The sequence below is a fragment of the Lygodium microphyllum genome, chromosome 10 (genome assembly GCF_053477565.2).
Source record: "Lygodium microphyllum isolate KBCC chromosome 10, Lygodium_microphyllum_v1.1.10, whole genome shotgun sequence".
Taxonomy (NCBI): domain Eukaryota; kingdom Viridiplantae; phylum Streptophyta; class Polypodiopsida; order Schizaeales; family Lygodiaceae; genus Lygodium; species Lygodium microphyllum.
Genome location: NC_141144.1, coordinates 13,672,826 through 13,688,082, shown reverse-complemented (window position 1 = coordinate 13,688,082; position 15,257 = coordinate 13,672,826). Strand labels below are relative to the sequence as shown.

At 42.0% G+C, this 15,257-nt stretch overlaps 1 protein-coding gene across 1 annotated transcript in view; it reads left to right on the top strand.

Moving 5' to 3' along the window:
• Window positions 1-352: 352 nt before the first annotated feature.
• LOC148029727 (apoptosis inhibitor 5-like protein API5) overlaps window positions 353-15,257 on the top strand; it is a 34,596-nt gene continuing 19,691 nt past the window's right edge. The window contains exons 1-3 of the mRNA XM_087686045.1: window positions 353-726; window positions 1,755-1,916; window positions 9,632-9,731. Of these exons, the coding sequence (XP_087542171.1) occupies window positions 640-726; window positions 1,755-1,916; window positions 9,632-9,731 (349 nt within the window). The 5' untranslated portion in view covers window positions 353-639. The remainder of the gene's footprint in view (window positions 727-1,754; window positions 1,917-9,631; window positions 9,732-15,257) is intronic.

Below are 15,257 nucleotides of genomic sequence, written 5' to 3'. Positions count from 1 at the left end.
ACCACTGATGTTGTGGCCTCCAATGTTGCTCTGCATTGTGACTTGGGCCACCATTTGGTCTCGCTAACGGTCCCATGTGACAAGGCACCAAGGGCTAGGGCCTATCACAAATTGCCCTTGTAGGGTTGACTCGCCATTGATGATGTGGCCACTGATGTTGCATTGCTTGCTCAAATGTGTTGCCACTCAAGCGATTGATCGCCCTTGCGGATGGTCCTTTGTGACAAGGCACGAGGCGCTAGGACGTATCACCAATTGCCACATCAGCTTCGTAGTCACAGAATTAGGGCCCGGATTCATGTCCATTGTCCATCACCCTAGAAGATGGGTAGGTTGGTTATGACTAACACGTTTCTTTTGTTATACAAGCTTCCCTTATTCTTTGGGGCTATGGCGACTGGTGTTCTCTGATAGCCCGGCTTTTATTTTCGAAAAAAGGTAGCCTTCCTTCTTAGCCAAAAAGGAAAAAGCCTTCACAGCAAGCGTCTCCCTCCTTTTCCATTTCGTTTTGGTTCATTCGTTTGCTTCCTCTTCTGTTTCCAACGAAACCCGCGCATCAAGGTTCTTCCCCCGTCTGTTTCTGCTTCAGGCAAAAACCCTAAGGCCCGGAAGAGTAAGCTTCAAGGCTGTGACCTCCCAATGGCTCCTCCACCTGACGAGGCCGCAGAAGTTGAGAAGCTGTACGAGTTCGGCCAGCGTCTCTCCGAGTCCAAGGAAATAGAGAAGGTATTTTGGCATGTCCTTCGCTTGGAAACCGAATCATATCATGCCTCAATCTTTCTGTTAGGAAAAATTTCCAAGAACTATCGTCGTATTGAGCATCTTCTGTCGGATTTCCCTTACGAGACAGAATGCTGGCAAAAAAGGGAAAGAAGATTACTGTAGAGTTCTTCGTTTCTAAAGCTCATGTCAGTGTAACCTGCACAAGTTACGCACTTCGTATACCAGCTAGCATGATGATTGCTGAAGCCATCATTCATGTTGCCAAACGAGACAGCTGTTAGAAGTAACTGGTAAGTCGTGGAGTTTCCCTGATGATACTGCAACCTGCAGAATTTACACACTCCATGTACCAACTAGCATGAAGACACTCTGTTCAACATTAGTTTCAGAATCGCAAAACATGACATGTCTTGCGCTGAAGCTATCATCTATGTTGCCAAAAGCACACAATGGTCAGGAGCATCCCGGAAATTGTGGAGATCTCTCATCTCAACAGAAAAATGAGGGTCTTTGTAGGGCCCTTCACTTGTAAAGCTCATGTCACTGCATATATGCGATGCCACTGATTATTCTAGTGCATTCATTAGCAGGCATCACTGTAGAAACGTATACCAAGTCCAGTAGAACAGACACTAAAGCACTCTATGGTAATCTGGTAGCTAGCTCATAAAATCTTCCCAAGGTGTAACATATTTTACTATCACTGTAGCAGATACTGGACTGAAGTACATGGAGGATTGAACATGACTGAGATGATATGTTCCTCACACGCAGACGTAGACTTATAAATGAAATAACTTGTTTAGATGGATTTCTGTTCTTGAAGTAGATTGTGAAGATTGACATGGTTATCTGATGTACTCATGCTCACATAGAGAGCGTGATATGTTTCCAGGAAAAAAGTGTTAGGTCTGCTGTTCTTTATACAAATGAAATGATTTGCCTTGGCCCAGATTAAAATGTTTATAATTATGCCTAATTCTAGCCTGTGTGCAAGGGATTCAATTTCTGATTGCTTTTGTTGGCTGCAGAATGAGAGTGATTACCGAGGTATCATTGCAGCTGCCAAGGGAGGCAGCAAATCCAAACAACTGGCAGCACAGCTTATCCCACGCTTTTTTAAACATTTTCCTAGCCTTTCGTCAGAGGCTATCAACACACAGCTGGATTTATGCGAAGAAGAGGAACTGGGGGTGAGTCTCTTTTCTTTATTGGGATTTTCCGTTTCTGACCAATGGCAGCAGACAATACCGTGAGGCGCATGGCAGTTGCTCGTAGGAGGGGCTGAACCTGTTTGTGCTGCATGCAGACCTTGTTTTAGTTGCTTCCACCCTTATAATGGTGGAGGCCCCTGGAAAAACTGAGTTATAGCATTTGAAATATTTAAAGCAACTGAAGGAAGTTTGGATCAATATTGTTAGGAGCTGCAGCCTTGCACAGAATTTCCCAGCATTTGAGTTGGTAGCTGGTTATTTAAAGATGTCTTCAGGTGGTGGGTACCGGATGGGGTATGAATTGCAGATCATTCATAGCCTTTGCAGATTGCTGCTTTCTTACAAATGAGACCTTTGTTGCTCTCTCACCTTGAAGATTATAGACACATTTTCTGTGTTCAAATGCAAGAGATTAGTGGGGGAAGTTGGATATCCAGAATTTGCTCCGTAAAAGGAACTGCTAAGTTGAACCTGTAGATGGTCTACTTTGGGGACAGAAAAGTGCACTGCTTCTTGTCTAGTCCTCTGAAGTTTTTGATGAAGCTACAATGGCTTATTGGAAAAAAGTTACCAGGTTCGAGTTGAATGTGGACTGCTTGGTGTTAACTTTTGGAGGAAAGGAAAACTAGAGCACAGGTTAATGAGGCTCTAGTGGCTAGGTTGTGGCACCGCAAGTAAGAAAATATGAAAATATATTCTGGGTTTATTAACAGGGTCAAAGTTATGGGCAACTTCATATCAGATTGTGCTCTATTAAGCAAAGTGGTGCAGTTATTTCCTCGTTCCATGACTTCATAATAAGCGACAGATGGAGGCTTTTTGCTGTTTCTGCCAAATGTTGAACGAGGGAGCACTATTGTGTAACTTTATAGAGATACAGCCATTATCAACATTGCAGATTGTGATGCGGGAGTCCTTTTGCCCAATGCAATCATTCTTGTTTATAACTTTAAGCTGGATTAGAGTGCACTTCAATCCACTGCCATTCTTCTCAAAGACTCATGCTGCAGTGTAAGGAGTTGGTGAGCATGACAAGCCATTCTGGAATGCATCTACCATCAACATCCAGCTCACCAACACAAACTTTGAAGAGAAGGCAGCAGGAAGTCCATGTTGCTCTAACAGCAGTTCATCTATCAAGAAGATAGCTCCTGTCTCAGGATCACTCAGTATATACTAATCTGGTTGTCTGCAGAAATTCTGGTGATTGTCTCATAGGTTGTATGTTATCGATTGATTGATTCACTTGTCTTTTTGGGGGATGAAGGAATCTGGTCTAAGGAAACTGGTTGTCTTTCATGTTGATCAGTCCTATACCAGAAAATAGTCTCTCAGTCTTCAGCATTTCAACTGAAGATGGATTCTTCTTTGTCTCCTCAGTTTTTTTTTTTGTTGGCTTGGATCCTGTCTTATAATTTGCCAGCATGCTCTACAGAAGACCATGTATTTGAAATGTAGTTTGTGTGACAATGTGCTACCTTTCATCAGAATTAGGGAGTTGTGCTCCATTTGACTCTATCACCTGATTATCTTGTGTGAACCCTGGAACAAGACATCAGAAACACTAATCAGGGTTTCCAAACATTAGATGTAGAATTATTGCTATGCAGGCTGCAGGTGTCAGGGTAGTGAAATAACTCACTAAAAGGGCCTAGAGGAAGGAGCCTTCTAGTCTAACCATGTGAAAGAACAAGCATTTGATCTGGTGACAATATTTTCAATTATTGCTATGCAGGCTGCAGGTGTCAGGGTAGTGAAATAACTCACTAAAAGGGCCTAGAGGAAGGAGCCTTCTAGTCTAACCATGTGAAAGAACAAGCATTTGATCTGGCGACAATATTTTCAATTGTGTAAAAGCACTTAAGGTCTGATCAAAGGACTGTTTCTCTTGGTTTTGCCTATGGTGCCACACACTGACTTATCAGCTATCCTGATGAACACATTCACTTTCTACTGATGGGCTGATTCTGTTAGCTTCTGATACGGGTTAATATGATGCCACTTGGATGGATACCTCTGTTTACTGAATGTCATGATTCACCCTGCATAGGTCAAGTAACTGAGCCCATATTCACTGGCTTGGTGGTGTGTGAACTTGTGGGTTGGGTTGTTACCCTTCTAAGGTCTCCATGCAAACTGTTCTTTAAGTTTTTCAAGTGACATTTAGGATCCTGCGATTTTTCATCTCATTCGGAATTAAAAATGCTTTAAGTATCTTAGCATATCGGCTATAAGTTGCTGTTCATCTCATTCAAAATTAAAGAGCTTGCGCTTATTATGTTAGCAAACCAGCAAGAAGCCTTGCTGTTCATAGCAGGAACATCTACTTTGATGGATGTAGCAGTTGCCTTTAGGCTATATGTTACATTGCTCTGTTCTATTATCACTTGCTCAAAAGCAGTTTACATTGCCATTGTGGCCACACAACTTGGCCTCTTTTTGGACTTGCCTAGTTTAGAGTAGCTTAGGCCTACAAGAATGACATAGAGACCATTAATCACATTGATTTGGAGTTAGACACTTGATTTATGAGCACCACAGGTTATGGTGATTGAAAATATATGATGCCTCATGCAACTGAATAACAACAAACATATAATTAGGACCAAAAAATTTGGTTCAGTTTAAAGGAGCCATAGCCATGGCTGTGATGTGCTGCATGTTTGTCTAAAAATTGTTCATGAATTCTTGTTTGAGTCATTCATGGGCTCATGAAGATTTCTATGTTCTTGAGGGTGAATGCTTTGTGCTTCCATTAGATTCATTTGAGATGTCTATTTCATCTGCCTTTGCAGCTTTTTGCATATGTTGGGAAGAGTGGGGTTTGAGATTCAAGGGGAGTGAATGTTCTGCAGAGCATCTACATATGCACCTCTTTGAACATCTCAGAAAAGAGTGGAGTTTAAGATGTAAGGAAAGTGAATGTCCTGCAGAGATTTACCTGCAGAGATTTACAGATTGCAGGCATGTTGCGATTCTTAAGGAGGCTTTTTGTTGTGACAAAGAAGTTTTCAGACATTTTCCCATGAGAGAAAACGAACTTTTTCCCCTTGCTTTTCCCCACACTGCTCAACATCACGAGCTTCTGTTGGGAGGGACCACATACCTAGCTATCAATATCCACTGTATGGCAATTACAGTGGGAATTTGTCTAGAACTTATTGTGACTTTTTCTCAACTGTATGAGCAGGGCTTTTGCGCATTACTCCAATTTGTAGTAGTGGTGGCTTCTCTTTAAACATCCAGTTTTACAAATACTTGCACTACAGCTGGAATGGTGGGGAACTGCTTCACTCGCAGGGTACCAGTCTTAGGGGTTTAGCATGAAACCATAAGTTTTAGTGGATAACAATGCTGGGGGACAAAATATGGTTTGGTCTGCCATGTGTCTGACATTGCGCTGCTTAAGCATTTATTCTGCTCCCACTGGGTCCTTCAAGGTCAGATGTTCTTAGACAATTCCTGCAGCCAACAGCCAAGCTTTCTTAGCCCACTTTTTGGCCACAACACATTTATCAACGACAATTGCCAAGTTTTAGATGCAAGGGTGGAATAACACGGGGATTGCTCATCATTGAAAATCTTTCAGACTCCCACTTTCTTGCAAGTCTCAAGCTCTCGTGTGTGATATGCTAGTGCACTTTCCCCACCAAATTTGGAGGAGTCATCATTGCCTCCAATGTTCTCCTTGTCTTTTTCTTTTTCCATCTTTCTTGACCTTGTCTTTACTTTTATCCTTTTATCTTTGTGTTGAGGAGCATTCTTACCTTTGTTTTTTTGGAAGACAACTTGTAGAAGCAGCTTGTGAATTGTGCACAATAGGGAAACGTGGACTTTGTCATTTTGGTGAAGCCATCATCACTAAGGTGTATTTCCAAATTCCTCAAAATAAAGCCTGAAGAATCACCGCCTGCAAATCAGTCAAGTCAAGATAGCATACAATGCGCCAAATTGCTGATACATAAGCTGTGCCCAGCCCCAATACCACTGAGGAGAGAGCTGTTCTCCTAAATCGGAAACCCACTTCTGCAACTGCGTTGCAGTCAGAGGCACCAGAAAAGCAGGAGGGCTTGAGAATATTTAGTGCATTTTGCTACCTGTCCTACTGTCTGTCGCTGTCCGACTGACTGCCTGCCACATAAAACACATTTCACAAGCCACCTTGCCAGTGGCCATGTCTTTTGTCATTGGTGACACTGGTCAGGCCAAACCTTATGAAGGGCAAACAAAAACTTGCATATGAGATATGAAAAAAGCTATGATTTGTCTCAGCAATTGTAATAATCCGTACCGAACCACAGTGAATACATCTTGTTGATGCCAATCTTTGTCTAAGGAGAACCCAAACAATATCTCCAGTCCCACAACAATAGTAATGTAATTCTGGGTGCCTGTGCATGGAAATTTAGCTTGCTAGACTAAAGCTCCATGTTATTGAACTGGGTTCTGTCAGAGTGTGGCATCTTTAGGGCCAGACTTACTCTTTGACTTAAGGCAGTCATGATGATGGTGAATCTTTTATCCCGCAGCTCGCTCTCTCCTCATCATCACTTGCCTTCTTGGAAGAGTCACCCTTATCTCGGTGGTTGTCCTTCTATTTTGCCCTTTTTTACCAAAAGATTGGTTTCTTTGACCAATGCAGCCCTTGTGTTACTTGTCCCTCTTCTCAGAAGTGTTCGCAATCCCCATTATCTAATTCTTCAAAGTAGCTAGTTGCTGTGCTTCCCTTCAAATCTCTTCAAGAATGACGTTTTTGCAAAGCATGTGGACAAATTTGTGTATATGCTGAAGAATATATAACATTTGTAATCAATCAGAATGAAACATGGGAAAACAACTGATGTCCAATGCCCATATTGTCATTTTAAGGATGTCCTTCACCCTAGAGTTCCACTGTCTCTATAGCCCTCTCTTGAAAATTGATTATCTTTCAAACCCCAAACTGTGGCCAAAGCACTATAGTACTATGCACCTCTATGGGCAAGCTTGCCATCCTGCTGGCATGAAATTTAGAGATAGAGACATATTGATCTTAGCTCCTTGTCCTTTTGTTAGTGAATTTTTGAGGATACAGAAAACAGCCATTGTTCTCTGTCTGCACCCTAGACCATCTGATTGAAAAGGCTGCTTTACATTGCCCTCATCTGTTGTACACCTGTTGCTATAGATATTCAGGAAAGAAGTCTAGTGGCTTACATCTGTTCTGCATTGGCTTGCCTCTCTTTTTTTGCTACGATACTCTGATGTAACATGAGTTTACAGATGTCTTTTGTCTCCTGGCCTTGGTTATCAAGATTCAAGAGTTATTGTCAAATTTTAATTAAGAGTTTATTGAATTTGTTTGGTTAAAGTTAGGTATAAATAACTAGTTGTAGTTACATATTTTGTATTCATTTGGATAAGGATCAGTTCCGATTTGGATCATACTCCACTCATCTTCCATATTCATCCATGTTTACTGTATGGGCATGCATGAGAAACACTATGCATCCAACCATGAATGCTGCTACTGCCTAAGCTAGCATGTACTTTTTTGTCTGCCTTCCTTCCATTCATCACATGGCTGCCTGTCCCTTCTGTGTTTAGCCGTCCTTGCCCTTGTCTATCTGCTGATGTCCAGTGGCCCCATGTCTACGTAGTTCACAAAATATATTCCTCTTTTCAGAGGCTACCAATCAAGCCACCAGATTTATCAAGATTCAAGATGGTAATGGTAAGGCCACCAGGCCAGTGATCAGGTTTACCAGTTGGTTGGGCCTCAGCAAGAAAACTGCAATTGATATTTGGTGGTAATTGTTTAAATGACATTCCATGTTCTAGAGAATACTTTGACATTGTTCTTCCCCAGTCATTGATTAATTGAGGACCTTCACTCTACCATTGCCTTCTGATGTGAATACTTCTGGGGCCTAGTTGAAGTAGAACATTCAATTGTGAGAGATCATGGTGGTTGGCCTTTTAGGTGCTTGCATGGAGGTTGAATTGTCGCTCCTAGAAATACTGATGGTATATTACATGTCTTTGTTAGTGTATGGGGAAAGGATCATCAAATAGTATCTTTGGATGCACATAATATCTTTGCCTTTCTGCACGTATTTGAGTATCTGCATGCAACATTTAATATCCGGATACACATTGCACGAGCACAATGCAAGTGTGTTTTCTCACTAACCTGTACACACCACAAGGGAAAGGAGTCTGCAAATAAGTGACCCCTTTGAAGGCAATGGGCAAGCCATGGGAGCAATTTTAGGTGACATAAATGATAAATGGCTAGTCACGGTCTTTAATTCTCCCCTAAGCTTCACAGGCAAGCATATTTGAGTTATTATTAAGCACAATACCTGATTTATCTCTTGAGATCAGATTGATCAGTTCAACGATTCAAAAGTGTAAGAATTCATTTGTAGTTTGAAGAGGATAGCAATACAAAAATTCCAATTTGCAATCTTCTGAATTGTGTTGCCAAACTATTCCAAAGAAGGCATTCAGAGCAGTATGTCGCTAAATTGGCTGCATTCCAGGGTCACAGTCTTCTGCAGGAGAGATCTGAACATTCAGAATCTATAATGAACAGAATGGTATAGCTACCCATGAAACAAAATAGGTCTATATGAAGGAATATTTTGTTCTGTGCATGCAAATAAAGCATTATTTAGCTCAAATGAGCTGTTTTTGATGTTTGCAGGACTTTTCCTGGCCTTACCTACTGTATTCTATTAGAAAACGAGCTGGATTTGTTGATTTTTAGTAATGTTGTTTGAAAGCGTGGATGAAATTTCTAAGTCCCTCTTTCTACATTAGACTATGTGTTGCTTTTATCTTGGAAATGCTTTCTCATTATGGCTGCTAGATATATGGTGGGGGTATGGGAACTTGATGATTCATTCAGGATGCCAAAGTGTCTTGTAATAAGAGATTGTGCTAACAAACTGGCTATTGAGGCTGCACAGAATGTGTGTGAGTAGAGTCTATTGATCAACCACATCGATTCTTCCGAGTGAATTGGTATTATCATGATTATTGAGATGAAGCTGGTCATGGAACAACTGAAAAGGAATTGGCCTAAAATTGGCTATTGGTCACCATGATTACTGATGGAGCAACAGAAATCAATTTTCTTAAAATTGGCTTCTTGAGTTAGGAATGTCTATCGCATTTTTCTCCTTTGTGTATAAATCTCTCATCAAGCCTGATAAGACTGTGTACAGACCTTTAGAATATGTCTTTTGTAAGTGTGTTTTTGTGTGCTTTCTCCCTTTGAGCCAATTTTCAGTTTGGGGTCAAGCAGGGGAAGGATTTGTCATTGTATGACTATATAAAGGTTCTTGGCACTCCAGATTTTTGTAGGACAGCCATGATCTCTAGCAGCTGTATTTATAAGGTTAGCATTTTAAAAAAAGTGTGCTTACCTTTTGAGGGTACTTGTACGCCCAGCTGTTTTACCTTTTGAGTGCCTGTGAACTCAGCAGTGTCACATCTTTTGATCTGGTTAAGCTAGCAATGTGTATGGCTGGATACGAACTGTGCAGGTAGGGTAATCTTTGTGTTGTGTCAAATGGATTTTGGGTCTGAAAGCTTGCCAGTGAATTTAACCAATAGTGAAAGGTTCAAATCACACCTAATGGAAAGGTTTTAATAAATCAAGGTTGCAGTTTAGCTTTGCGATGTTGATGTAAGGGTAAAATTTGCAGATAAGAGTGCAGGCAATTCGAGGTCTTCCTCTCTTGTGCAAGGATACTCCAAAGCATTTGCCACACATCGCTGATCTCCTGGGGCAGCTCTTACTCGCAGGTACTTTGAAATGTTTTATCTTGCCGAATAGCCGGTATCTTGTCAATGTGGATGGAAAACATTCATCTTGGCATTGGGCCTGTTAAAGAGTGACAAAATTTGGGTAGCTTTATTCATAGATTTATGTCTTTCCAACTAATGTTTTTGGGTTCTATACTGGCAGCAAGTACAATATTTGTTGTTTTATCTAAGTGATAGCTATGGACCTTGTCAGGCTAGAACATAGCAAAACCTTGAGTCTTATCTTTTATACGCATAGATGAAACACTTGTTTATTGACACACATACTATTTGTTTAGTCTAGTTGAATGGAGCATGTGACTCAAAGCAAGTTGGGAGAGATCAAAAGTTTTGAAACATTAGTAATATATGAGGACTTGCAATGGGAGAAGTGTACATGTTGGAATTGGTGCGTTGCAATTGGGTAAAATATGCGATGGAGTTGATGGATTATTTGGAGATGAGTACATTTATAGAAATTGTAAGGTTTTCCATGGAGACAACAGAATGCGTACAATAAACACTAGTAGTGAATGAATAACGAGCACTAGTAGTGAAAGAACCTTGAAAACTAGGAGAATGAATGAATAATGATGAATGAGATATAATGATAATACAATGATCTTGAGCCTCCATATATCTAAGATTGAGACTGATGACTGACAAGCACTAGTGGTGAAAGAACCTAGAAAACTCGGAGAATGAACGAATAATATTGAATGAGATATAATGATAATACAATGATCTCGAGCCTCCATGTCTCTAGGATTGAGGCTAAGGAGAGCCAAAGAGTCGATGATGCTAGAGTGGCTGAAGATGCATTGCCTTGGCTGATGAATGAGTGGAAATGGAGGGTGTGAAACATAGTCCTTTGGGCAATAGGATGCCAATAGAGACTTTGGGCAATAGAGACCTTGGTTGATGAATGAGTGGCAATGGAGGGTGTGAAACATATGCTGAGCTAAAATATGCATTACTTGCTGATTAGCCTCTTAAACAACCCTAAAACACATCGAAAATGCTCTTTTAGAGTAAAACCCTAAAACAAGGAGCGGTTCGAGAGAGTTCAGTGGAAACCCTAAAATGGGGAGCACTTCGAGAGAGTTTAGTGGAAACCCTAATTTTTGGGGCGCCCCTCCACATCTATAAATAGACAGGCTGTCCCCATTCAGCCATTATCCTTGTTTGCAGGTTATACCAGCCCCCATACCCTCCGTTGCTGTTGGCGCCCAGTTTCCAGCCTGCAGCCCGCCTCCATCTGCTGTCTAGCCATCATCGATTGCAGCCACATTATCTTCAGTCTGTCCATTGTTGTAGGCGACAGCTCTCAGCTGCTGGGGATTGCTCCAGACTGTCCCAGACTGCTGTTCAGCCTGCTGTCCATCATCTCCAGGGTCAGCCAGCTTGCGTTTTCAGCTTTGCAAGCCTTGACACTCTCGGACACTGTTTCAGCCTGCTATTTACAATAGATTGTGCACAGTTTTCAGCCTCCGATCGGTGGTACACTGCTGCGTTTACCAGTTTTTAGCCTCCAGATTGCTGCGTTTTGGTGACCAGCCTGTTGCCATTCACTATTCAGCACTCCTACACTCCGATTGGTAGTCACAGACTTGGGATCCATCTTCGGTGGACGTCACACTCTGACATTGCGCTGCCCTTGAGCACATTGTACACTCTTACGTTCATTTACAGCATTCATTCACTTTAGAGTTATGTTCTCTCTCCCTTCTTCTATTTGTATTTGAGTTTGTGTGTTTGAGTTTTGCGTTTAGGGTTTGAGTTTTGCTCTCTGTTTGTGTCTGTCTCTTTGTATTTCTGTCGTGGTCGTACACTTTGTGTGTCCTCAGTGCAAACCCTAGCAGTTTCCTTCACATGGTATCAGAGCCGATGCTCTTGTAAAGAGTATCTTGCGGATATTGTGGAGAGCTAGTTTTTGTGCGAGACACACAATACGACTCGTAACCGAATCACAATGTCCCAGACATCTTTTTCTCCAGTTCCTATGATGTCTTATCAAGCTTCTCCATCATTGAAGGCCCTGAGATGGCATTATGGACTCGGTGAGGAGGATTACACTCCACCTTCACCAGATTTCACTAATATGACAGAGGAGGACTTTGAGGTGTACTATCGCAACAAGTATGGTGATGTTTACACCCCTCCTACCAGTTTTGCTACCACATCCAGGCCGGTTGGTGAAGCTGGCCACCTCTCCGATCACGAAGGACATACAGGATTCAGAACGTTTGGCGATCCATCTTCGTAATCTTAGCCAAGTCCAATGTCAGGTGAAACCAACCTTCCTTCTTGGAATGGGTGGTGATAACCTGATTTAAGAGTTAATTACAGCAATAAATAAATGCACATAAAATGAAATACACACTTTACCATAACATTCTTGGACAGTAGACTTTGTGTTGGCCCCAAAACTGGTGCCCCTTGCGGTATTTCTTTAGCTTTCATTCAATTGGAAGGAGTACAACTCAAGATTCTTCAATCTTCTCGTGCTAACCAATTGCTCTTGCTGTCATAAATGACCAGCAAGCCTTTTGGGTCATTTGCCCCTTGATTCACTTAGGACTTCTTCTCCAATTTGACCCTTGGCTGGCCAAATGTTGCCCCAAATCAATTTGGGATGGGCCGGCTCCTGAAATCCCTTGATAATCTTCAATTATCAGTTGCTGATTTTAGGCCCTTGAGCCTTCAATCTCTGGCACAGATCCCAAGGTGGTTGCTAAATCCTAATTTCTACTGTAAATTAGGGTTTATTGCAGAAATTACAGATCAGTCCACAAAAAATGGCTGAAATCTCCTCCAAATGGCTGAGAATTGCTGAGAATGGTTGAAGGAGATGAGAGAATGCTATAAAGAGAGAAAATTTTGAGATTTGTCGCGAAGAACTGATCAAAATCAGCTGCTGCCCTGCTGTACCAGCCCCAAACGGATGCACCAACAACAATAGGAGCATCAGAGACTGTGATCTTCAGGAGAAAGTGCATCAGCAGCAATTGCCAGCTTCCCAAGGTCAAGAATATGCAATCTCCATCACCAAAATGGTCTCCAATGGCTGGGAAATGGCCCCAAAAGCTGGCAGCAACAGTCCAATACCTCTTTCCAACAGCTCCAAAATGAAAAAACGAGATTTTCCTCTCCCTTCAGCCCTATTTAGCCTTTCTCCCACGTACATGGGAAAGTTTTGCCAAGTAGCAGCTTTCTTAATCCATTTTCAGCAATTTTCAGCTTTTTAATTAATTTTTAGAATTAATTAATTCTGAAAATAAATTCAGCCTTTAATCCATGCCCAGAAAATTGACCTTGCTCATCCAAAAATTAATTGGCTAGACCATTTGTAACACAAAGTGGTCCCATGCATTAATTGACCCTTGGACAAGCATTAATCCATTAATTGTTGCCTAGTCCCTAGTGTCACCACTGACACTTAATGGCCAATAATGGTCCTAGGGGCAAACCGACACCATAATTCACCTAAGAACCTAACAAGTATAACTTGTTACAACTTTTTGCCTTCGATACCCATCTTTTTCACAGGGTCCTTGGGCCTTCAACTGTAAAAAAAATAGTTGGCACCTCACATGTACAACACATGTGCATCTTTTAATTGCACATTTGATTAATCTTTTAATCAAATGTCAATTAAACATAAGCAAAGCATTAAATTTTAATGTCCTCGTGACATTAGGTTTGTACAATTCTTTTGTTTTGCATGAATCAAAACCCTCGTCTGTTTCTTCTTTTGAGATACAAGGCCTGGATGGCTTTGCGTATGTGAATTTCAATAGAGGGGGCTCACGAAGCAGAGATGAAATTTAGGTACATCTATAACTTCTGTTTCATTTGAGTATATCACACACACTTCTCACTTCCCTCCCATCCCACCCTCTTCTGTATCACACCTCTCATCATCTTTGCAAAACCTTGGATTACACTTCACATTTGCATCACACACCGTAGGGGTTGGATCTTCCATCTCTGCTCCTAGCACATTTTCTTTCTCCACTTCATTCTCTTCCTCTTTGCACCATGGTACTTCATTAGGGGGAATGCCACCCTTTAACACAACGCCTCTTATCTTTCAGCACATGAGCACACCCATAACTCTTGGAACGACTGTGATGGGCATTTCCCTTAATATCCCCAGCTTTATATCTCCCATGACCACTCATACGCAGGGGTTTTCATCCTCAGCTTATGGTGCATCTTTGCACTCTCCTTGGGTTACATCTACGTAGGGATTCCCATCTTCTGCTCATCGTGTTCTCGTCCCACCTCCTTGGGTTCCTCATGTGGCTACCATGCCCATGCCTAGTCAATCTATCCCTACCTATGGATCCATCTTGCACACTACACGCATGCTTGGTGGTAACTCTGGGGTCCATTTTCAAGTGTACTCCACTTCCCCATTCTACCTACACTACACTTTTTCACACTATCCATCTTCGAGTACTATCACTTCTGTTGCAATGGCTAAGAATGCCTTCACAGATAAGACACGTTTTAACGGGTCAAATTTCACTACTTGGTCTAATTTAATGCAACAAGTGCTTGATTCTTAGGGTCTTTGGGATCCTGTCATTGGTTCAGAGCTTATGTCGGACCCTCGACTAGCTCACCCTGATTACATCCGTCAATGGAGAGCCTGAAATGCCATAGCCAATGTTGAGCTGATGCAAGGATTGCTTCTTGAGTTTTACTCTCAGTTGTAGCACTTCTCGCTCGCGTCATAGCGTTGGAGTCACCTTCTCGACTGCTATGCGGCTCGTGATTGTACTTGGTGCATCAATCTCGACTTTGAGCTTCAAGAGTTCTCTATTAAGAAAGGGGATGATTTGAAAGTCAAGCTGGCTGAATATAGGCGGTTACTTGTCGAGTTCGCCACTACTGGCTCTCCAAAGTCAGATGATGATCAGGTTACATTCTTCTTGAATAAGTTGTCCGACAAGTACTTCAATTTCATTCAACACATAATCTTCCAACCTAGATTGCCAACTTTTTGCGAGTTTGAGTGCTCGTTCTTGCGTTACTCGAGGCTATATGATCAAGTCCATAAAAACTCCTCATCACAGTCTTATTTAGAGCAGAGGGGGTTGGTTGCCTCTTCTTCGGGAGGGACAACCACTAGTGGCAAGAACTCGCTAGATGCGAAGGCAAGCCAATCAAAGGGTGACTCCTCTTCGTCAGATGAAATCAGCAACTCTCTAAGGGAAACCGGTTTTGCACACATTGTCTGAGAGCAGTCCATGTGGACGAGGAGTGTCGCTCCAAGGTCCAAGGTCTTTTACCTAAAAAGCCTCCGCAGACCGCTGCGATTGCACAATCCAGTGGGGCTACGCTCTCCGCTCCTACTTCGTCTGCTCCTACAGTATCCGTTGTTATTGCTGTTGAACATGTGGCTCGAGTACAGCCTCAGCGACCCCTCTCTTTCACTACCCTGAGGGATTGGTTGATTGGTTTGCAGGTTTCGATCACGTTGCCCTTCATGCATCTATCTCACCTTTTTCTCCACCT